General features: G+C 40.3%; 1 protein-coding gene across 1 annotated transcript in view; it reads right to left on the reverse strand.

The window, feature by feature from the left end:
- Window positions 1-14,610: 14,610 nt before the first annotated feature.
- slc6a11b (solute carrier family 6 member 11b) overlaps window positions 14,611-26,125 on the reverse strand; it is a 39,555-nt gene continuing 28,040 nt past the window's right edge. The window contains exon 15 of the mRNA XM_073825982.1: window positions 14,611-16,277. Coding sequence (XP_073682083.1) covers window positions 16,128-16,277 — 150 coding nt within the window. The 3' untranslated portion in view covers window positions 14,611-16,127. The remainder of the gene's footprint in view (window positions 16,278-26,125) is intronic.

The raw sequence follows: 26,125 nt of genomic DNA on the forward strand, positions 1-26,125 counted from the left end.
AAGGAAAACGCTGGTGTCCCTCGGGCTGCTCTGCCTTTGACCCATGAAACGGCGCTTCTCTCAGGAGGCGGAGGGAAGGTTAGGGGCCTGCAGACATATCACCCGCCTGTTCAGAAGCACTGCGGGCAACAAGGCACCAAATGACCTTGTTGCTACAATACGTCTCCATCCTGTTACTCTTCTGACCCACAGATCCATAGTTCACCTGATCGTGTAATAACTTCTATGGATTGGCTGTCAATGGACTGCATTGGGCAGCTCAATAAAAGACTCACTTGAGGAAATGCGTGTATATATATTGTGCGGCATTTGAATTTTCTTCATTCTCGCTGGTAAATCGTTCATTCTTCTGCCAACCAATCCATATGAGCATGTGCCTTCAGGACCACATTTTAAATCTCAAGCGCACACACAACATTTCGCCGTTTTTTCCATTATGTGGTAAATTGTCTTTTTCCCCATTTCCCCACCACACATTGTTCAGTTACTATAGAAACCAGAGCTGGTGAATTCACTGAAAACTCAAGGCTGACAGACACCCGTGTGAGGACAATCAACCAACCTGAAGTGTCTCAAAATGGTTGTTTATGCCAACTAAATGTGCATACATATTTCTCATTTTAACAGAATCAACACATTTTATTAGGAATTCTGAAGTCCAAAAACAATGATACCTTTTTTTCCCCTCAACATTTGTGGTCAAGAGTTAGAGCACGGAGAGGAAAGATTATAAATAGCTCTGGAACCTAAATTTGGTCTCTCCAAATTCAAGTTTGCTTTCCTGTTCTGCTGTTCATCAGCAATTCATTACCTGACACACTCCATGCCCTGGAGTTACTATAGCAACACTGCACGGATAGTAATGTCCTTCAAATGCATGGCTTTGAAATCCAGGAATAATTTTAGAGTTTCAGACACGTAGAGGCGTTAAGGGAGGCTTTAATGTGAAATAAAATACTTAGGATGTCACTGGAGAAAATAGTATTGCGTTTATGCCTTTGATGTTGCCACTGCAGGCTTGACGAGATTGTCGCCCCCAAAACATAGCTTTTTAACAACAACATTTAATGTGTTTGCTGCCCTCTGCTGGCTGATTTGCACTGCTTTCTCTGCAGCCTTTACAGTCTTCCTTCGGAGAACGGAGTTGCAATGAAACCGAAAGCAAATCCAGCGTCGTAACCAACATGGACATTGATGGACACACTCACACATCTCAATATTCAGACTGACTAATGGTCATTCGATATGTTTCATTCTTTGGTCCCCTCTGTGTTGAACATTTGGCTAAGTCTTCAGCTTTAGCAGTAGGACAAAAATAATCAGTAAAATATCGAATGGCTAGTTTAGAGAGTTCTTTTCGTCATTAAAATATCACGCTAATTTGGGTTTCCAAGTGGAAAATTAAATCTGGCCAATTTCGGAATGTTTATCAGTAGCCATTGTGATTATCAACGTGACTGTCAGCAAATGTAACCGTCAACATCTTCATTATCATCAGTTTTGAAAGATAATAATAATGGATGGATGATAATCATAGAAATAATAGCAAGTCATCTTTCTGTGAGATATTGCTGGTTAACAAAAGAGACTGAATCTTATTTTCTCAGTTTGCTGACGTAAGTCCTCCATTCTCTCTCTCTCTCTCTCTCTCTCTCTCTCTCTCTCTCTCTCTCTCTCTCTCTCTCTCTCTCTCTCTCTCTCTCTTCTCTCTCTGGACGAGTTGGCCCCGTTTCTGAGGTGAGCAGAGACATTACTGTCAAACCTGCGCAGAGGCTTTGGTTTGCCAACAGACATTAGCGTATGAATAAATCAAACACTGTTAACTCGTGTAATTAATTCAGCTCCAGCATCCATACAAAATACAAATCATTTCGCCCTCTTGAGAATTTAGGTCAGGTCTGGGAATCAAAAAGACATTTGGATATCTTTAAAACCTTAAATTCTTCAATAAAGTAGATCAAAATAAGATTAAATGGAACATGAAAGCAATATGAAAAGAGAGATCAGAGAAACTATTTCGTGAACAGTATTTTAGAAGCTAAACAGAATTCCAAATGTAGTACATTTTCTTCTATAAGTCTGAGGTGGAACAACTGAATTACTGAATTCTAAATCAGGTGATTATTTGCTAACATAAGCAAGTTTTTCTTACTACAGCTCCTGAAATAAGAATGCAAAGATAGTAAATCCTCCGTGGTTTGTGACTAAAGCAATGACACTGACTCTTCATGTCACTTTCATGTTTTTTGCAAGTCTTGCCAAGAGCGGGCGGCACAGAATGATTTTTTTTTTCTCACAATAACAAAAACAGCTGGAACGCAGTGCAGTGGGGTAGAACAGAAAGCAGGTCTTACATTTTTCAAAGATTAATTTCTTGACATGATATCCTTAAAGTACAACGTTCATGGTGTGAGATGCTGAAAAACAGCGAGAGGCAATGTATCTGCATGTGTGCATAGACCAACATTATCAGAGAACACATGTGAATGAACCCTAAGCCCGTTTAATGCTCTTTGTCTGTTTAGTTTTACTCGTCTTTCTTAATAATGTCATTAAATTATCTTCATTTGAGGACTTTTCTCACAAACATCAATATATATGGTTTATCTGTACTTACTTTTAAAAAAACTTTCATTTGAACATTGGTTTTAGTCTTGTTTCTTAAAATTATTTGCTTAAAATTTTGGAAAAAAAAACTTACTCCACTACATTTTCTTTTTTGCATGTTTCCGTCTATTCTCTGCTCTGTTCTCCATGAACTTTGCTGAGCTCAAGGGCAGTCACACTCTAAAGCGATGTAAGAGGCACTGGGACAGACTCGTCCCGCTGACCCTCTGCCTGCTTATCATCTCTGCTGGATGTCATTTGCATTCCATTAGAGCTCACTCATTGTCCCTTTCTCTGCCTCTTTCTGCAGCCAAAGCCTCATCACTTGCATTATGCAGCAGAATCATTTCATACGCCTCTGCATACGCCAGCCGCTCCGAATACGCAGTGCCAAATCAAGCACATGTTTCCGGAGGAAAAAAGGGAGGAAATGCTCTGATTAGCGATTATGTATGATTAGAGCCTGGATGTGTGGATTTCGATGCTTTCCACTGAAACGTAGACAGAGCGCCCTTCCTGAACAGAAGTGTTTTTTTGTTTTTGTTTTTTTTTTCAATCAAAAAACACATATAGAGTATTTTCAAATGGTATCTTTTTTCCATACAGATGCAAAGAATATGGACTTTATTATTTAATCTTCTCAAAGAATGCAAGGGCAAAATATGTGACCCTGGACCACAAAACCAGTCATAAGGGTTTTTGGAAAGCTGAATAAATAAGATTTCCAATGATGTATAGGACAACATTTGGCCTTGAAACAACTATTTGAAAATCAGGAATCTGAGGGAGCAAACATATTTAAATATTTAGAAAATTCCCTTTAAAGTTGTCCAAATTAAGTTCTTAGCAATGCATATTACTAATCAAAAAATACGTTTTGAAATATTTACGGTAGAAAATTTACTAAATATCTTTAAAGGGGTCAACCATTTCCCACAAGTTAATATGATGCTTTAGGGTCCTAATGAAAAGTTTGTAATATACTTTGATTAAAAATTATCTATGGTAGTGTAAAAAAAACACTAATTTTACCTGGTAAAAAATGCCTCTGTTCTCAGCAAGCGATATCAGTACCTGGCCCTTTAAATTTAATGAACCTCTGCTCACCCCGCCCCTCAGTTCTGTGGGGCGTGTCATTACATAGCACACGGGGTGTTGCCTAGACAACAGTTGGGGGTATAGTTGTATAGTCTGGGGGAAAATGGCACTTGGGGGGCTTTGAAGACACTGTACAACCCTATCCATTTAAAATTTAATTTAAAAACCGGAGTTGGAACCGAAACAAGATGACACCTGCAAAGAAGTTTGGCAATTACGGCTTATACTGGATGTGTCTGAATGGTTAGTAAACTTAATGTCACTTTGATTTATCTTTATATGTACTGGCAGGGTAGAGTACTGAGAGAGATACGAACACGGTGTGTTTACTGTATTTTCTGTGGTACAGAGCTGAACGCGGTGTGTTTACTGTGTTTAATTCAATTCAATTCAATTCAAGTTTATTTGTATAGCGCTTTTTACAATACAAATTGTTGCAGAGCAGCTGTACAAAAGTTTTAGGCTACTACAATATATTTAGTAGCTTATTAGTGGTGAATACTGTATGTTGAGTCGATGTACATATGATATAAATATTAAAATCAGTAACTGTGTAATCAAACAGATGATGAACACTAATTGCAATGGTTATGTGCTGTAATCGACTTGTAGGAAAATTATGTAGTGCTGTATGTTGTTTCAAGGCTGGCATCATCTGCGGTCCTCTGAGGGGTTGGCATCATCTCTTCTTCTGAATCCGGGCTGAATCTTGTGTAAACCCTAGTTACCACGGGATGGAAATCCCGTGGCAGAGACAGAGAAACAAAGAAATAATTAGCGTAGCTGCTGTTCCAACTTCCGACCAAACAAAAATGATGTGTTTAGCCCAAGCTGAGGAATATTAATGTGCATTTGATCAGATGTAACTGAAATTACAACGTTATGAGATACATTATGTGAATGCTTGGCTAAAGAGATGAGTCTTTAATCTAGATTTAAACATAGAGAGTGTGTCTGAACCCCGAACGTTATCAGGAAGGCTATTCCAGAGTTTGGGAGCCAAATGAGAAAAGGCTCTCCCTCCTTTAGTGGACTTTGCTATCCTAGGTACTACTAAAAGTCCAGAGTTTTGCGACCTTAGGGAGCGTGAGGGATTGTAGCGTAGTAGGAGACTAGTTAGGTATGCAGGAGCTAAACAATTTAGGGCCTTATAGGTAAGAAGTAATATTTTGTAAGTGATACGGAACCTAATAGGTAGCCAGTGTAGAGACTGTAAAATTGGGGTAATATGATCATATTTTCTTGACCTGGTAAGGACTCTAGCAGCTGCATTTTGGACTACCTGTAGCTTATTTATTGAAGAAGCCGGACAACCACCTAGTAGTGCATTACAATAGTCCAGTCTAGACGTCATGAATGCATGAACTAACTTTTCTGCATCAGAAACAGGTAACATGTTCCGTAGCTTAGCAATGTTTCTAAGATGAAAGAATGCTGTTTTTGTAACATAGGAAATATGATTTTCAAAAGACAGGTTGCTGTCTAATATAACACCCAAATTTTTGACTGTAGAGGAAATAACAGTACATCCATCTAGTTGCAAGTTGCAGTTTAAGAGATTCTGTGTACTGTTTTTTGGTCCAATAAGTAATATCTCAGTCTTATCTGAATTTAACAGTAGAAAATTATTGGTCATCCAGTCTTTCACATTTTTAATACACTCTGTTAACTTTGCTAAGTTAGAAGTTTCATCTGGTCTTGTTGAAATATATAGTTGAGTGTCATCAGCATAACAATGGAAACTAATACCATATTTCCTAATAATATTACCGAGGGGTAACATGTAAATTGAAAATAGCAGAGGACCTAGGACAGATCCTTGTGGCACTCCATACTTTACTGGTGATAACTGCGATGACTCCCCGTTTAAATAAACAAAGTGGTAGCGATCGGACAGGTATGATCTGAACCATCCTAAAGCCTGCCCTTGAATACCTGTATAGTTTTGTAACCGATCTATGAGTATTTCATGATCTATAGTGTCGAACGCAGCACTAAGATCAAGTAAAACTAGCAATGAGACGCAGCCTTGATCTGACGCAAGTAGCAAGTCGTTTGTGATTTTTACAAGTGCAGTTTCTGTGCTATGATGGGGCCTGAAACCTGACTGAAATTCTTCAAAGATATTATTATTTTCCAAGAAGGAGCACAATTGAGCAGACACAACTTTTTCTAGAATTTTAGACATAAATGGAAGATTAGAAATGGGTCTGTAATTTGCCAATTCACCAGGGTCTAGCTGTGGTTTCTTAATAAGAGGTTTAATAACCGCTAGTTTGAATGGTTTTGGGACATGACCTAAAGATAACGATGAGTTAACAATATTAAGAAGCGGTACTTCTGCTACAGGTAACAACTCTTTTAGTAATTTAGTGGGTACAGGATCTAATAGGCATGTTGTTGGTTTAGATGTGGTGATAAGTTTATTTAATTCTTTCTGTTCTATAGTTTTAAAGCACTGGAGTTTTTCTTCCGGTGTAATGACTAATGTTGAAGTATCAGTTGCTGTAGTATCTATATTAGTTATTGTATTTCTAATGTTGTCTATTTTATCAGTAAAGAAATTCATAAAGACGTTACTATTAAACTGTGCAGGAATATTCAGGTCAGGAGGTGTTTGGTTATTTGTTAATCTAGCCACTGTGCTAAATAAAAACCTTGGATTGTTTTGGTTTTTTTCTATGAGTTGGTGGATATACTCGGCTTTAGCAGCTTTTAAAGCCCGTCTATAGCTGGACATACTGTTTTTCCATGCAATTTTAAAAACTTCTAAGTTAGTTTTTCTCCATTTACGCTCAAGATTACGAGTTTCTTTTTTGAGAGAATGGGTATTACTGTTGTACCATGGCGCAGTACGTTTTTCTCTAACCTTTTTTAGCTTGATTGGGGCAACAGCTTCTAGTGTATTAGAGAAGATAGTGCCTATGTTACTAGTCATTTTGTCTAGTTCATGTTTATTTATGGGTGCACAGAGCAGTTGAGATAAATCAGGCAGGTTATTTGCGAATCTATCTTTGGTAGCAGGAACAATAGTTCTGCCCAGACGATAGCGCGGAGCTATATAGTTAACATCAGTGATACGCAGCATGCACGATACGAGGAAATGATCGGTAACATCATCGCTTTGAGGTATGATATCTATATCAGTAAGATCAAGTCCGTGCGATATAATTAGATCTAGTGTATGATTAAAACGATGAGTGGGCCCAGTGATGTTTTGTTTGACTCCAAAAGAGTTTAACAGGTCATTAAACGCAAGTCCTAACGCATCATTTGTATTATCAACATGAATGTTAAAATCCCCAGCAATTAATGCTTTATCAAAATTAACCAATAGGTCAGAAAGGAAATCTGCAAATTCTTTTAGGAATTCTGTATACGGCCCTGGAGGTCTATACACAGTAGCCAGAGCAAGAGATAGGAGAGATTTATTTTGCATATCTGACAGAGTAACATTGAGTAGGAGTACTTCAAATGAATTAAACCTGTACCCTGTTTTCTGGGTAACATTGAAAATATCACTATAAATTGTTGCTACACCACCGCCACGACCAATCGGACGGGGTTCATGCTTATAACAGTAGTTTGGTGGAGTAGACTCATTCAGACCAATATAATCGTTTGGTTTTAGCCAAGTTTCAGTCAAGCAGAGTACATCAAAACTGTTGTCTGTGATTATTTCATTTACAAGAAGTGCTTTGGGTGCGAGTGATCTAATGTTTAGGAGCCCAAGCTTTAAAAATTGATTTTGTTCATTTATTGTGCATTTTTTTGGTCTAATCACGATTAGATTTGTTCTAGATCCTGCATTAAATTTTTGTTTTGACCTCACTATTCGAGGAACAGACACAGTCTTTATAGGTTGGACAGCACCAATACTATCGTTTAAGTGTGCAGAACAAAAGCCATCAACGCAACTATTTGAAGAATTGCTTACTAGTCAAATGGAGCGCAGCGTCCTGGAGATGTTGTCCGACAGGAGTTCTGCTCCGACTCTGCTGGGGTGCAGGCCATCAGCGCGGTAAAGCCTAAGACGCTCCCAGAAAAGATTCCAATTATTGACAAAGAGCAGTTTCTGTTCTTTACACCATGACAACAACCATTCATTTAGAGCAAAAAGTCTACTGAACCTTTCGTGTCCACGTCGATACGTGGGAAGCGGTCCTGACACGATGATTCTCGTCGCGGGCGCTGTGCTGCCGTCTCGATCAGGCTCCTGAAATCCCTCTTCAGGACCTCCGTCTGCCGCAGCCTGACGTCGTTCACCCCTGCGTGCAGGACGACCGCGCCGACGCTCACATCGTCCTTCAGGATGGCAGGTATCTGTGAAGAGACATCAACAACGCGAGCACCAGAGAAACAGCGAGTGTGCACTTTACCGTTAGCTAAGTTAGCACGAACGTACCGGACGATGGAGTCTCCGACGATCACAGCGTCGCGTTCCGTCTCGCGGAGGGGAGCGAAGCGGTTCCGGGTGGAGATCTCGAAGACCGGGGGCGGCGGAGGGGGAGAGGTCATGGCTCGGGTTCTGGCTCGCGCTTTCCTCTGCTGCTGCACCCAGGGTCCGTGGTGTCCCGGCGCCGGAGTGAACGACATCTGGGAGGATCGCGTCCTGGGTGCGGCGGATCTGTGCAGAGAATCACACGGAGTAGAGGTTATGGGAGTGTTAGGATCGAGCTGTACACTTACCCGGACAGATTCCAGAGCATCCTTTCGGATTCGCAGCTGAATCTGTCTTGCCTGGAGCTCCTGGATCTGCTTCTCCACTGCGTCCAGCTCCATCAGAACCGAGTGCAGCTCGAACGTGTCTTCACCTGCACTCAAAGGTAGACACAAATTCGCCATTAAAGCAAGTAACAGTGAGTAAGCAGTTTAAGTGTTTGTGAATAGAGAATAAACGATGTATGCAAGATTAGCCGCGACCACGCTGGCAAAGCTAAACGGGTTATAAGCTAGCTTAGTAGCAGACTCGGGAAAGCAAAAATAAAAACTAATGATAACAAGGCGTTCCGAATTGTTTTTGTTGTACCACACGACGGGTATATTCACGTTATGGAAAAACAAGAACGATGGTGTATAGAATTGTTTTTAGGTTTAAAAATAGAAAATAGTAATTTGACTCGACGGAGCTTCAACTCAAGGTGCGCGCTAGGACAAAAACTTTACTGTGGTACAGAGCTGAATGCGGTGTGTTTACTGTGGTACAGAGCTGAACGCGGTGTGTTTACTGTCATGACTCTGGGTTGCGAGTCTTCCCCCCCTCCTCTAGAGGTCGCTGTTTCCCTTCCTCCCGCACTTCACTCCCCTGATTGTGTACACCTGTCTTGTGATCATGACACTCGTCTCACCCACACCCACGTCTCACCCACAATTATACGGTGACCACTTGTGATGTCCCTGAGGCGGCGGCGACTGCTTGCGATGTTCCCGAGGCGGCGGTGAACCCTCAATTTGTTTCCGAAGCGGCGGTGACCGCTCACCCTGTTCCTGATGCGGTGGCGACCGCTTGCAACGTTCCCGAGGCGGCGGCGTCCGCACGCTCTGTTCCTGAAGCGGCGGTGACCGTTCGTCCTGTTCCTGGTGCGGCGGCAACCGCTTGCTCTGTGCCCCATGCGGCGGCGTCCACTCACTCTGTGCCTGGCATGGCGGTGACCGCTCACTCTGTGCCGGATGCAGTGGCTCGTGTTCCTCTGGCGGCGTTGCCTGCTCGCGGTTTTTCTGGATCCGGTCGCGCCCTGCCTGAGCTCCCGGGCCCTTCACTGGTCTCGCCCGGCCCCCCGGAACCTTCGTCTTCGGGCCTGCGATTGTTGCACGGACCTGGCCCGCCATCCCTCCCCCTGGTTCACCATTCCCCCGTTCCTCCTCCCTCCAGATTTTTTTTAATTTTCATTGTGGAACGTCTAGTAGCCGTTCCTTAGAGGAGGGGTACTGTCATGACTCTGGGTTGCGAGCCTTACCCCCCTCCTCTAGAGGTCGCTGTTTCCCTTCCTCCTGCACTTCACTCCCCTGATTGTGTACACCTGTCTTGTGATCATGACACTCGTCTCACCCACACCTGTTCACAATTATACGGACTATAAAGTTGCTCATCTTCCACTCCTCATTCTGGCTGCATTGTCTTCAGTACTGTCTGTCTCTGTGTTTCCCGGATCCTGTCTCCTAGACCTGGTTTTCAGTTCTGTTTATTTTGTGTTTGTATTCAAGTCGTGTTGTGCTGTGTTGGCCTTTTGTTGTGTTTTGTTTGTTTGTTTTATTAAATTTATTCCTCACCTGCATTTGGACCCAGACCTCATCACTAACGTGACATTTACTGTGTTTACTGTGGTACAGAGCTGAACGCGGTGTGTTTACTGTGATTACTGTGGTACAGAGCTGAACGAGGTGTGTTTACTGTAATTACTGTGGTACAGAGCTGAACGCGATGTGTTTACTGTGTTTACTGTGGTACAGAGCTGTACGCCGTGTGTTTACTGTGGCACAGAGCTGAATGCGGTGTGTTTACTGTGTTTACTGTGGCACAGAGCTGAACGCAGTGTGTTTACTGTGTTTACTGTGGTACAGAGCTGAACGTGGTGTGTTTACTGTGGTACAGAGCTGAACTCGGTGTGTTTACTGTGTTTACTGTGGTACAGAGCTGAACGTGGTGTGTTTACTGTGGTACAGAGCTGAACGTGGTGTGTTTACTGTGGTACAGAGCTGAACTCGGTGTGTTTACTGTGTTTACTGTGGTACAGAGCTGAACGTGGTGTGTTTACTGTGGTACAGAGCTGAACGCGGTGTGTTTACTGTGGTACAGAGCTGAACGTGGTGTGTTTACTGTGTTTACTGTGGTACAGAGCTGAACGCGGTGTGTTTACTGTGGTAAAGAGCTGAACGCGGTGTGTTTACTGTGTTTACTGTGGTACAGAGCTGAACGTGGTGTGTTTACTGTGGTACAGAGCTGAACGTGGTGTGTTTACTGTGGTACAGAGCTGAACTCGGTGTGTTTACTGTGTTTACTGTGGTACAGAGCTGAACGTGGTGTGTTTACTGTGGTACAGAGCTGAACTCGGTGTGTTTACTGTGTTTACTGTGGTACAGAGCTGAACGTGGTGTGTTTACTGTGGTACAGAGCTGAACGTGGTGTGTTTACTGTGGTACAGAGCTGAACTCGGTGTGTTTACTGTGTTTACTGTGGTACAGAGCTGAACGTGGTGTGTTTACTGTGGTACAGAGCTGAACGCGGTGTGTTTACTGTGGTACAGAGCTGAACGTGGTGTGTTTACTGTGTTTACTGTGGTACAGAGCTGAACGCGGTGTGTTTACTGTGGTAAAGAGCTGAACGCGGTGTGTTTACTGTGGTACAGAGCTGAACGTGGTGTGTTTACTGAGGCATAGCTGATTGAACAAGAGCAAAAAAGTGATCGGTTAACATAACTTACCCTGTCCTATTAATGAAATACATAAATGTGAGTGTTATAGTCTTTACTCATATGCAGTTGCAGGCTGTAAACACGTTTGCAGGTATTGCGTTAACGTTACATCTTAATCATTAACAGACACCGTTTTAAACCATCTAGTGTTACAAAGCTAAGCTTTATACTGACCCTCGTTAATAAAGCAGTATGGTGAGAAATGATTTGTGTAAACATTAACCCATTTAGATAGATCAGCGGTCACATTCCCTCAGTGCTGTCAGTTTACACTCGGGGTGGGTCTATGCTAAAACACTGCTGTCTATCAACTATCGCAGGAGCGGCCTCTGTCAGGTGTTACGCCACAACTACCGGCATCTGAGAACAGCTCGACATGAGAAGGGACAAATTATTTTACTAAATTAAAAGAAAACTACTGGGCGGATCTTTGTCATTCTAGGGTGATTGTGTACACACACTCCTAACACACATTTCAGTTCAAACAGCTTGTAAAAGTGCATGTGGCACCGGATGACCCCTTTAATATTTTTTTTTGACCCATACAAATGTATTTTTGGCTATTGCTACAAATACATATAGGTCACATATAGTAAATATAACACAAAACAATAATCCAAATTACTAATATGCTATATTCCATGTCTTCTGAAGTCAAATGAAAGCATAGTGTAAAAAAAGACTAAAATTTAAATAGTTATTAGGACACAATTTGCCAACATATTTAGGCAATGTTTTGGGAATAGTCTTTCACAGCAGCAATCAATTGGTGAACCAGCGTGAGAATAAATTATCTGTTTTAAGCCTGATGTACACTGGCTCATCTGATGAAATTACAAACAAACAAATACAGTTTGATTTGGTTTTGTTTGGTCGGTAGTTATGTTCTGCGCAAGAATTCCCTGCCCATCCATGGAAGAGAAGGGGTTAATGATATCTATAATACTTATAATCTTCTTGTAGACAATGAGAATCAGTTGATGCGACCTTGACTAGCATGGCCTGCCAGAACTGATGCTGTACACTTGATGATAATTATTGGGTACACCCCATGCTCAGAGTTGTCAAAACCCAGGCGTCTGCTAAGTTGTTTCTCCAGTACCCTTGCTGTTTGGACCCCTTGATGTGGACCCTCTGGTGACTGCCAATAAGGTTGAAAAAAGTCTTGAACATCTTTAACAACACTGGTCTCTGAGGTGGCTGGGACTGTGGTGTAGTGAGCTTCCAGAAATGTTGCTCCTATGACACACAGAAATGATCTTAAAAGTGGGTTTATGTTGGCCTCAAACAGAGCTTTGCTCTCTTTTTCAACAGTTCCAGGGCATTAGGCCCAAAGTGGTGTCCAGAAATGTTTGGAAAGTCTCACAAGGTTTTCTTAACAGTCCTCCTGCATTTCTGTTTGGCTAAATCATACTTGGTTGAATGCTGGAAGAAGCATAATGGTAAGGTTACCCAACTTGTGTGTCATATGGCCTATTGCCAAAGGAGCCATTTGAAAGAACTGCGAATGAATGGATTCATGTTTCCTGATTTCAGGGTACTGGTGGCACCAATAAGTAGCTGACAGGTCATATTTTCTGTATTAGTATAATTGATGACATAAGTATACTTGTTTTGGCAGTGAATCCATGCAATCGCATTGCACACTACGGCATCATACATTACCCCAGAGGTCCACTCCTCCGGCTGCACCTGGTCATTCCGTACCACCTGCGGGCTCCTTCCTCCCTCCAGCTACACCTTGGTCCTGAGTCGCTCCGACCTCCAAATCTCCGCCTTGGTCACCAGAGCCATCTACTCCGCCTTAGCCCTCCGGATCCTCTGCATTACTCTAGACTCTATTCGTTGTCCTCCTCCTGGCTGTCAGTTCTCTGCACATTAACACCTTTGTCCTCCTCCTAAGTCCCCCTCCGTCCCTCCCTTTGTTGTTCCTGCAGTTTACACTGGTCTTTAGTTGGCTATGAGCTGGTTTACGCTGGGCCTGAGTTGTTTATAAACTGTGCTGGTCCTGAGCAGGAGCTAGTTGCTTGGAACCAGTTTAGGAATAGCACCTGACCATCTTAAACCAGCTGCCATGCTTCAAAACATGCCTAACCAGCATATGCTGTTTTTTTTTTTTTTCAACAGCTGGGCTTGAGCTGTTTATAAGCTGAGCTGGTCCTAAGCAGTAGCTAGTTGCTTAGAACCAGCTTAGGAATAGCACCTGACCATCTCAAACCAGCTGCCATGCTTCAAAACATACCTAACCAGCATATGCTGTTTTTTTTGTTGTTGTTTTTTTTCAACAGGTATGTCAAGCCCTAGACAAGCGATTACTATTTAAAGCACAGCTATAATATTGATAGAGGACTAGGTCTATCCTGATGACTGAACTGACCCCCACTAGAGCCATCCATTGTTAAAATCACATTGTAAACATCCTGGGTGAAAAAGGTCTACAGCAATATCCACTGCTTTCCCATGACCACAGAAGCACTTGATAAAAGCACATTCACAAACATAAAGTGGAGTCAAAAGTGTTTTCATAATTTTATGATTTAGTTCTAAAGCTCCTGTTCTCATCCTCCTGTGTCATTTTTACAGGTGTGAAAGATGTCAAAGGTTAAAAGTGAATAAAGGATACTCTCCAACTGTCTAGACGACATCCAAGTTTATACAGACGCTGACCCTTCACTGGTTTTGGAACTTTTGAAAAACATGCTATTCTTATACTTTTCTACCCTATATGAATTGTACCCTTTCGTCATCACAGGGGAAAAGGTTGTACTTCAAAAACATTCTAGTCTAGTGGTTTTCAAACCTGTTCCTATCACTTAATCTGGATCAAAGCCTGTGATCAATTCATTATTGCAGCAAAACACACTTAAAGGTCCAAAAATAAAATAGCTGACTCCCTTACTCATTTTTCTTGTTAAAATGTTGTCACTCAAAGTAGACATGATGCCAACCCTGGTTCCTCCAGGGTTCCACTGGTTCCATCTTTCCAATAATCACCTCTTAAATCTCTCCATAATGGATCACTTGACTCCATAATGTATGCAACATCCCAGAGAACCCTTTAAACTTACTGGACCACTTGGACATGCTTTCAGCTATTCCACCTATCCTACTAATTACCGTTTCCTGATTTCTCTCTTCCATAAATCACTTAAATAAAAATCTTCCATAAATCTTCATTTCATATCACAATCATTATGGACACACTTTTATGGGCTTTAAAATCTTGACAATTCACTGCATTATCAAGTTTGGAAAGAGCCAGAACATTTTTTAATTTCAACTATATTCAGCCCAGAGACGAAAGTATGGGTGTATAAATTAATGCCTTCACTTTATTGTATAATTATTGACATTTTGCACAAATCTGTCTGTTCTACCCATACTGGTCAACAAAATCTTATACAGTTTTCTAAAATCTGTACATTTACTAAAGAAATCACTAGTGTTTACTTTTAACAGTCGCCAAAATGACTGAGACACCCAAACAGATATGTCCGTTTTTAACTTTTATTTTTAAAAATGAGTAAGCACACAATTCATATGTCCTGTGAATACCAAAATCTGTGTAAACAGCACATATAACAATTCCATCATATACCTAGAACTTGATTGTTGAATGACATTTCAAAAGTCCTCAGAGAAACAGTTTTTTTTTTCATCAAGAAATACACAAAACTAAAGAAATGTAAAAATATACATATATATGAAAAGTTAACAGGGCTATTAAAACACAAACAAGTTTACTTGCACAAACTGATGATGTCACGATGGAACAGACCAGACCAAAGATTGCATGCATGTGCACAGGGCTCACAGTGCATCCTGAGTATACTACGAACAAAAAGTGCTCTTAACTGTGATAGTACATTACAAATCCAGCACAATTTGATCAAAGTACTTATGGCTGTTGAATTGCAAGGGTCATTCGAACACATTTACACTGCTTTCTAATGACTTAATGGATGTCAATACCTGGGCTACAATCACTTAAAATAGATGTGAAAGACGAAAAATACTTTTTTGTCACTTGCACTTTCTCCTAGGGGATGAGCATCTAATTAGTGGCCTTTCATATTTTAGACAGTATCAGAAATATAGAATACTGTGTCTTAATACAAATACTCTGATGTATAGCCTATGTTTGAGTACATGTCAATAATGACTTTGACATGCCATTTTTTAAATCTTAATGTGAAAGCAAACTAGATTATAAGTGAGTTGTATGAATTAAATTTATGGCACTGTTATGAAAAGCACTGTATAAACTGTGCACTTTTGTGTTCAAAAAGCTTTATCTACACTTCTTTTACCATTAGACTGCCCTTAATCATCATACTACAAAATCACACTATTTAGACAGAATGCTTATGAACGTTCATGACGAGTGTGTCTGGATGACTCTCTGAACCACCAGCCTGAAATCAAAATAAAAAAATCAAAGTGATAAACTGCATTTGGTCTGTCACCTTCAATTAAACTCAGTTTAATTGGTGTGAAATGGCCAAGAATTCGAGCCGCGTAAGACACCGTGGCGAATGGGCTTGCTACGTCATGCTCGCCCCGCGAGTCAATGCTAGCTGAAGGACAGCGAATCACAGCGTATCTGACAACACTGAGCCTCATCTACAAACATACAGCCAATGTTTGGAGTGGTCATCAATACATCTCCTATCCATTAGAATAATACTCTACAGTAATCTGCACAGAGCCAAGAGCCAATGTGTAAACACATTTCACAGCACATTATACCTTGGCCTCAAATCTACAAGTTCAGAAATGACTAATTTGACAAAGAGTGACGCAATACAGACAACTTTTTTTTTTTTATCTAGATTTAGATACACTCTGATACAAAATTTTAATCATGACGTTAAATTGTGATGTGTTACCTGTTTGTGCAAAAAAGCAACACTACAAATGTGATAATAGATCTCTCTTTAAAAATAAAGGCAAACATATTTGTTTCTTCACTTTTCTGTCTCTTGTGCCGGTGATGTCCGTGTCTTGGGTTTAGAAATGCGTCTCCTTCTCTGTGATGGTGGAGATCTTGCCATCCGCTCTCATTTTGGCATCAGCATCATTGATAGCGCAGGGACCCCTGGAGCTGAGACGTCCCCTCATTCTCAGGTCAGCGCTGGGTGTGGTCAGCTTTTTGATCCTCTGCAATCAAATTTGTATGATAGTAAACAGTGTGAGTGCATTTGAGAAACATTACAGTTGGACAAAGCAAATAGACCTATTGTCCTGTTCTTACAATATAGTAACTAACATTTGTGAATGTTACAAGATTATTTTACTGTATAACCACTACTTTTGATAGTAAATTATATCTTCTATAATTTTCTATTTGAATATACATTAAAATCTAATTTATTCCTGTGATCAAAGCTGAATTTTCAGCATCATTACTCCAGTTTTCAGTGTCACATGATCCTTCAGAAACCACATTCAGAAATGTGCTGATTTATTATTCATGTTGGAAACAGTTGTGCTGCTTAATATTTTTGGAACCTTTTTTTCAGGATTCTTTGATGAATAAAACGTAAAAAAGAACAGCATTTGTTTCAAATAGGAATATTTTCTAACAATATACACTACTGTTCAAAAGTTTGGGGTCAGTAATTTTAATTATTTCTTATTTTGAAAGAAATAATACTTTTGCTAGTGTTAAATTGATGAAACGTGATAGCAAAGTCTTATAGTGTTAGAAAAGATTTCTATTTTGAATGAATTCTGTTCTTTTAACTCTTTATTCATCAAAGAATCCTGAAAAAAGTATCACAGGTTCCAAAACAATATTTGGCAGCACAACTGTTTCCAACATTGATAATTCTAATAATAAATCAGCAAATTATTTCTGAAGGATCATGTGACACTAAAGACTCGAGTAATGATGCTGAAAATTTAGCTTTGCATTACAGGAATACATTTTAAAGTACATTAAAATAGAAACCATGATTTTGATTTTATATTGTAATAACATTTCGCAAGTTTACTGTTTTTTTTTAATCTGACGGCAGATTATATCATTTACGATAATATCATTATCTGTAATTTAAACAATAATGGGGAAATTATGCCCAATATGATTTTTATGTCTTTTATCTTTATATCATCTGCTATAGTTATAATATCACACAAGGAGTGACATTTTTCTCAAATATCAGCACAATTTCGAATGTGATAATAATTTGAGCTCAATAAACAAGAAGTTAATATTGATTGACTAACATTATAGACACATTTCATTTTTGCTGTATTTCGACAACAAAAATTGTTCTCAAAAAGACACAGCAGTGTTTCATTACTGAATCAATCAGCTGTTTAAACATATCAGTTGAATGCCACCACCTACTGATTTAAGGTTTATATTTTCCCTTTTTCCCCCGCAAATTACATTAAACAGTCTGTGTAAATGCATCTAAATGCCACTTCAGATGCAGATTCTGCACCACCTCTGCATTGCAAACACAGAATTGGTTAACACTGATTTATTTTGATTGGTAACAGCCCTATAGTGTCTTACTATTCAAATTTCTAGATTAAATTTGAGACTTTGACACAAAATATGTGTTATTTAGTGGCTGTCCACATGAAGCCAGAGATTTCCCTATCAGATCTTCTTTTTTTCCCCTCATTCTAAAAAAGAATTTCATATTTCGTTTCGAAACACAACATTGTCTCAAGAAATATCTGTGTATACACGAAACCACTGAAACCCACTCAAAACAATGTAGTTTACATCCCAGACCAGTATTTGTCGCTGTAATTCTGCCACAGAGATACATTAAAAATGTATTGTTATCATTTATTGTTTGTTCATGTTGGCGTTACTGTTATGGTGTCTGACAAGGGTCGTGACATGGGGGTGATGACAACATCGGTTCACAAAATATGCAAATTGCTAGTACACACAAAAAACGCAAGGTTGTCATTTTCAGATTTATCCACTCTTGGTTTAAAAAAAAATACCGGTTTCAGGCTCACAAAAGGACGAAACGCCTATACGATACAAAATGTTTACCTAAGCAGCTAAACGTGTCTCAGTGTGGATGGGTCCTTAATGAGGTACAAAAAAAAAGGCCTTATAAAGGTAAAATCATATTGGAAAATTTCATTTCTGGGTAACACTTTAAAATAGGGGCCAATTCACTCTGTTAACTATCTGCATATTACTAGCTTATTACCTGTTTATTAGTACTTATAAAACACATATTCTGCATGACCATATTCTACATCCCGAATCCTACCCAATACCTAAACTAAACAACTACCTTACTAACTATTAACAAGCAGCAAATTAGGAGTTTACTGAGGCAAAAGCCATAGTTAATGGTTTGCTAATAGTGAGAACTGGACCTTAAAATAAAGTGTGGCCAATTTATGTTAGTCCTGCAAACTAATCACCACACAAAATATGAAGAATATCAAAAGCTATGGGAGCCAACTGTCCACGACAGTCCTAAGCCTGTCAAAGTACCATCAAAATAACATGTTTAGCAATATCATCTAATTATTGTTATTGATGAAGTTACGGAATTGAGATATAATTCTTTTTGTCATCATCGCAAACCGCTAGTTAAGCGGTTAAGGGTTTGTCCTGCCTTCAGACATTTTACATTTACATTACATTTACATTTATTCATTTAGCAGACGCTTTTATCCAAAGCGACTTACAATTGGGAATACAACAAATAATTCATCCTAAGGAGGCAGATCGACATAGGAAGTGCTCAAAAGTACCATATGTCAGGCGTTGTCAGATGAGTACGGGCTAGAAAGGGAAGATCAGGAAAGAGAGGAGAATTTTTTTTTTTTTTTTTTTTTTTTTCAGATAGTCAGATAGTGTCGAAAAAGATGGGTTTTCAGCAGTCGCTTGAAGACAGTAATGGAGTCAGCGTTTCGGATGGGGGTGGGAAGATCATTCCACCAGGCAGGGACATTGAAGGAGAATGTTTTGGAAAGTGATTTCATGCCTCTCTGTGGTGGTACAATAAGGCGTCTTTCGCTAGAGGATCTCAGACTTCTGGAGGGAGTGTAGATGCGTAGTAGTGAATGGAGGTAGGCCGGTGATGAGCCGGTGGCTGTCCTATAGGCCAGCATCAGTGTCTTGAATTTGATGCGTGCTGTAACCGGTAGCCAGTGCAGGGATATGAAGAGAGGTGTGACATGGGCCTTCTTGGGCTCATTGAAGACGAGCCGTGCTGCTGCATTCTGAATCATTTGTAGAGGCCTGATTGTACATGCTGGAAGACCAGCTAAAAGAGCATTGCAATAGTCCAGCCTGGAAATGACCAGGGCCTGGACAAGGAGTTGTGCAGCATGCTCTGTTAGGAAGGGCCTGATCTTTCTGATGTTGTGCAACGCAAACCTGCAGGATCGAGCAGTTTTAGCTATATGTTCTTTAAAAGTCAATTGGTCATCAAAGATTACACCAAGATTTCTGGCTGAAGTCGATGGGGTAATTGTTGATGAACCTAACTGGATGGAGAAGTCATGTTGTAAAGTTGGAGTGGCGGGAAAGACAAGGAGCTCAGTTTTAGCTAGATTGAGCTGAAGATGGTGTTCCTTCATCCATGCAGAGATATCCGCCAGGCAGCCAGAGATCCTTGCAGCTACTGATGGATCATCTGGTTTGAAAGAAAGATAGAGCTGTGTGTCATCAGCATAGCAATGGTAGGAGAAGCCATGTGCCTGTATGATGGGGCCCAGAGATGTAGTGTATATGGAGAAGAGGAGGGGTCCAAGAACTGATCCCTGAGGAACCCCAGTGACCAGTTGATGAGTTTTGGAAACCTCCCCTCCCCAGGCCACTCTGAAAGACCTACCAGAGAGATAGGATTTGAACCAGCGAAGTGAAGTCCCTGTGATGCCCAACGATGAGAGGGTAGACAGAAGGATCTGGTGATTTACCGTGTAAAATGCTGCAGAAAGGTCCAGTAAGATGAGTACTGATGATTTGGAATCAGCTTTTGCAATCCGCAGGGCTTCAGTGACAGACAGTAGTGCCGTCTCAGTTGAATGGCCACTCTTGAACCCTGACTGGTTAGCATCCAATAGGTTGTTTTGTGAGAGAAATAAAGATAGCTGGTTGAAGACAGCTCGTTCCAGTGTTTTTGCTATGAACGGAAGGAGAGAGACAGGTCTATAGTTGTCTATGAGTGAAGTGTTAAGTGTAGGTTTTTTGAGCAGTGGGGTTACCCGGGCCTGCTTAAATGTAGTGGGGAAAGTGCCTGTGAGAAGAGATGTGTTGATGATGTGTGTGAGCGCTGGTAAGATTGTAGGAGAGATTGCTTGGAGAAGGTGTGAGGGGATGGGGTCTAAAGGACATGTCGTCGGATGGCTGGAGAGGAGAAGTTTGGTTACTTCTGCCTCAGGAAGGGGATGGAAGGAGAAGAGGGGAGTTTCAGCCGTGGGTGTGGTCAGTTTTAGTTCCTGTATGTGTGGAGCTGAGAACTTATTACTGATAGATGTAGTTTTTTCTGTAAAAAATGTGGCAAAATCATCAGCTGTTATAGAAGTGGTGGGAGGTGGTGGAGGGGGACAGAGCAGTGAATTAAAAGTTTTGAAAAGGTTGCGTGTGTCCGGAGCATTGTTGATCTTGTTGTGGAAGTATGAAGATTTGGCAGTATGGACATGGGTAGAGAAAGATGACAGCAGCGACTGATACATACTCAAGTCAGATGGATCCTTAGATTTGTGCCATTTTCTCTCAGCTGCCCTAAGTTTGGACCGATGCTCACGAAGAACATCGGATAGCCAAGGGTTGGAAGGAGCAGCCCGTGCTGGCCTGGAGGAGAGAGGGCATATTTCATCTAGGCAAGAAGTAAGAGTGGAACATAACGTGTCGGTTGCTGCATTAGTATCCAGAGATGTGAAGTGGGTAGGAGAGGGAAGAGAGGAGGATATTGATGAAGAAAGATGGGAGGGTGAGAGAGAGCGTAGGTTTCGTCTAAAAGTAACGGGTAGGGGGGGTGGGGGTGCACAAGTAGCAAGATGTAGGTTTAGTGTAATGAAGAAATGGTCAGAGATGTGAAGGGGTTTGACCACAATGTCGTCTGAAGTACAGTTTCGTGTGTAGATGAGATCAAGTTGGTTGCCGGATTTATGAGTGTATGCAGTGGTAGTGCGTTTTAGGTCAAATGAAGCAAGAAGTGAATGGAAGTCTGCAGCATAGGGTTTGTCCAGATGCATGTTAAAATCTCCAAAGACCAGAAGTGGGCTGCCATCTTCTGGAAAAGAGGATAGCAGCCCATCCAGCTCTTCTAAGAAGATGCCAAGTTGACTAGGAGGGCGGTAAATGACCACAACATGGAGTTTGATAGGAGATGTTATAGTGATTGTATGAGATTCAAATGAGTTATAATTGCATAGAGGAGAATGGGTTGAGTATTTCCAGTTGTTGGAAATCAGAAGTCCCGTACCCCCACCCCTTCCAGTCTGACGAGGGGTGTGAGAGAAGGAGAATTTATTAGATAGAGCAGCTGGGGTTACAGAGTCATCTGGACGTATCCAGGTCTCAGTCAAACCTAGGATGCTCAGGCCAGATTGCAAGGAAAATGCCGAAATGAAGTCTGCTTTGTTGACAGCTGATCGACAGTTCCAAAGTCCAACCGTGAAAGAGAAAGGTTCAGTGGAAGAGGTGTGTATTGGACGCAGGTTAGAGAGATTGCGTCGGCGTGTGCGTGTGATGTTAGTGCGGTGTGTAGAGAGCACCGGAATGAGTTGGAAACACATGATAGAGAAGGACAGAAAGAAGAGTGAGAAAAGGAAAGGAGTACTTAAGTGCGTTGTCGGTGTCGTTGCTCGGATAAGTCGCGCAGGAAAAGTCGCAGTCTTTACTCTTGTCGGTCTTCACGCGAGGAGGCTGAACGCTTCCGCTGACGCTTCAGCGTCAGCTGGTATGACACCGTTAAATACACAACCAAACAAAGCTTTACTGAAACAGCTAGGGACGCCTCCTGGGCTCAGTACAGCCGCAAATGTATTGCACGCACGCAAAATGTCTCTAATCGAAACTTAAATGCAACCAACTTCGCACTTCTAATTGCTCTGGAAGGGCGCGATATGAATAACCAAAGCTTCCCTTGGCCGTCCGCTCAGTTTTGAATTTTAATAAGCACAATCAAAACTACTATTAAACGCAAAAACCACTAGCAAGGCAAATAACAGACCAACGAGTGCTTAATTAACAGCAGCTTAATGTAAATATAAACGAATACCCTAGTTAAATAAATATAAGAGTGCTTTTAACCACAGTGCAATGTAAACAGAACGAATAAATGAACGAATCCAACGACAGAGTGCTTTTAACAGCAGATCAATGTAAACAGAACGAATAAATGAACGAATCCAACGACAGAGTGCTTTTAACAGCAGATCAATGTAAACAGAACGAATAATTGAACGAATCCAACGACAGAGTGCTTTTAACAGCAGCACAAAGCAGACTGAAACGAATAAATTAATAAATTCAAACGAGTGCTTTTAACTGCAGCTCAATGTAACATTCGCCTATTAAAATAGTATTTAAGCAGCAACTTACCCGCAGTCGTTCTTTCTCCTCTGAGGATTGGAATCACTTTTGCACTTCATGCACTTCAGAGTGCATAATTACATGACATTCACAGCATTGGGGATTGGCTCAAAACAATTTGTGATGCGATCTAGGAAAACCCAACACATGGTGAAATTTGAACTTTGTTAAAGTCCTTTCCAAAACCAGGCATGTGATTGGCTAAGGACAAAAAAGCAGTATGCGGTTTTCGTTTGGGAAAATTAACCGAAATGAGCATCCCTAATAGCTAGCAAATACAAGTAAGTTAATGTTAATGCAGCATAAACATCCTGCCATAGTAGAAAATCACTCAAAATCGATCATCTAATCCAGGGGTCTTCAACTAAAACAGCTTGAGGTCCAGTAATGAACACGCACCAGCCGAGGTCCAGACAATTATATATAAAAAACTATTTATGTTTTGTTTTGTTTTTCGCGAGACCAGGGTATCTGCAGCATATTTTATCTTAAATTCTACACATTTAAATACTTTTTTAAAGACCTGAACAAAATTTAATAAATAAATAAATTATTAAAATGACTGTAAAAAGCATGATTTACAATTGAGATGCAGATTTCACAAAACAAAAAATATTTCTTAAATTAAAAAATTCACATTCCAGCCTTCAAGAGTCAAAAGTATCAATTCTTATATTAATTTAAACAATTATTGTCAATCAAGTATTATATTAATTAACACATATTTTATTGCCTTAATTGTTTAAATTTGTATAACACATGATCTTGTCGATCCATCAGATAACATTTACAATTCTACGTGTTTGGTGCTTAAAACCATGGACTGATTTGTTTACATTGGTCTTTTTGACAACAGTATACGTACGAGCTGATTAAAAATGTCAGATAATTCTCTTCCAGCAGGAGGCGCTATCAGAATGATACACAAAGCAGCGCCGCAGCTGACTTTGAAACGCGCAGCGCTTATATTTATTCAATGGATAACCTTATAAAGTTCCATCGCAATTCTTGCCTTTTAGTCCCCACATTTAAGACCACCTGAAATAATTAAGTCTTTCTTAACCCCTAATAACACTAAAGTCATCAATAAAAATGAAGAGCTTTATTTCAAGAACTGACTTTCAAAAACCCTTAGCCTACACAAAATACGTTTCTTTTTATTTTGCAGAAGAGAAATATTAGGGAAGTAAATTAATATCAGCATATGAAGTATATTCGTCTATCATTGTATCTTAGAGAATGTGCACATTAGATGCTGAAAGCGCTGTTTTTACTTTCACTTTAATATCCCTGGTGAAAAAACCAGCTAAAACCAGCCTAGGCTGGTTGGCTGGTTTTAGCTGGTCAACCAGCCTGGTTTTAGCTGGTCATAGCTGGTCGCCAGGCTGGTTTTAGAGGGGTTTTGGCCATTTTTCCAGCCTGGCCAGGCTGGTCAGGCTGGTCTTAGCTGGTCAGGCTGGAAAACCACCAGCTAAAACCAGCCTGACCAGCCTGGCCAGGCTGGGAGACCAGCTAAAACCAGCTACTTCCAGCTTAAACCAGCTTAAACCAGCTAATACCAGCCAACCAGCCTAGGCTGGTTTTAGCTGGTTTTTTCAGCAGGGATATGCAGTTTTCACGTTGCTTGTGTGATATCCATTGGCTCACCGTCGTGGTTTAAAATATAAATATGTATAAAAATACAGTATAAAAAGATATATTTACAATATTTTGCGACGTAACCCCAAAATAATGCATTTTCCATCAACATTTTTCACTCACTGAAAGCTAAATCTGTCTGCCGATCTCTCCTCTCCTCACTGCACGGAAGATTGCACCCAAACGCTGACCCTAGTGTGCTTGATATAAATGTATTTATTAGAAATAGCGTTTGGCATTTTTTTATTATTATTATTATGTCAAAAGCTTTCACGGTCCGCATGGACGCATCTTGCGGTCCGGAATCATACTTCGCCATCCGCCATTTGCGAACGGTCGCAAATACGTGACATAGGTCACATTTTCAGGTCGAAAAATCCGGAATTCCGGATTAATCCGGAAAAATCACATCCCTGCAAAACTTTTTATTTAGTTTTTATAGCTTGAATGTAACAAAAGTATATTTTAATTCGGCTGATAGCTATGATTTTCAAGTATGGAATTTTGAGAAAAACAGGATTAAAGTGAGACGGGTTTTACTTTCACTTCACGGGTTTAACGAGAGCTGTCTGTCAAGTCAGGAGCGATATACTGCATCATTACACAAATAGACTAACATCTGTTCTCCGTTGTTTGTCTTGGGCATAGTCTCTGAACTTTTGATCACCCCTTCTATGTTTAGATAGCACGAATAATGTACCTTGTAGTTTACATTTATAAAAGCGAGCGCAGCACAACTGTTTGCGCATAGTCATTGGACTCCTACTCTTCAGTAACTTCATCCAATCCTTTATCTCTGGATGTGAAATCATCCATTATAACATTGTTGCACTGACATTACCAAGATTGAGCAGATTGAGACGAGTAAGGTCATTTAAGTGAGCAGCTACTTCAGACTGCATTGCTTTTTTGCGACATTAAAAAACAAATAAATAAAAAACTTTGCGTGCTGTAGTTTACACAGGACTGGCGGGGAATGTGCATTGATGTACTTTATTGACATGTTACTTGGTTTTAATAGGTTACCTCTGCAGCACATTCTTTACATAAGAGAATAACACAATTTCTGCTATTTTTATGAACTAAACAAGTGAATTTTGCCAAGATATTTTCAGAGATGATAGACGAGATGTCCCAGCGCGACATCCGACATGTTTTCCCAGATCGCATTGCATTTGTACTCCCATAAGCAAAGATGCTGGATCAACCTGGATTCATGCACCAGCCAAGCAACTGCCATTGAAATTAATTGAAATGCTTTGGAGCGCTGTTTTATTGCACTAAACTTCCATACTTTTTTACACTGCAAATGGGCACTTTCATGTATTTATTTATTCATGTATTTATTTATTTATTTAAATTTCCTTTTCTTTTTGGTTTAAGCATAAATATGACAAAAACTTTCCTATGGAATAAGAAAAATATTCTCATGAACATGTCGAAGACTGACACGGAAGAGAAGAAATTGTTGAATGAACTCGTTATTTTTGTTTTCTCGTTTCTCATGTTTTTGTTTTTTGTTTTTTCTTTCATTCTTGTAGCTTTAGGTTGAAACACTGATGTTACATGGACTTTTTTTTAACATTGTCTCTACTACCTTTCTGGGCCATGAATGCGGTAGTTGCATTGTTGTCTATGCAGGGTCAGAAAGCTCTCAGATTTCATCAAAAAATATCTTAATTTGTGTTCAGAAGATGAACAAAGATTTTAAGGGTTTGGGATGACATGAGGGTGAGTAATTAATGACAGGTTTTTCATTTGTGGGCAGTTTACCCCTTTAAGATATATATTCTCTGCAAATAAGTCATGAATGCAAAATTGGTGATTAAGAAAA

The sequence above is a fragment of the Garra rufa genome, chromosome 20, assembly GCF_049309525.1.
Source record: "Garra rufa chromosome 20, GarRuf1.0, whole genome shotgun sequence".
NCBI lineage: Eukaryota > Metazoa > Chordata > Actinopteri > Cypriniformes > Cyprinidae > Garra > Garra rufa.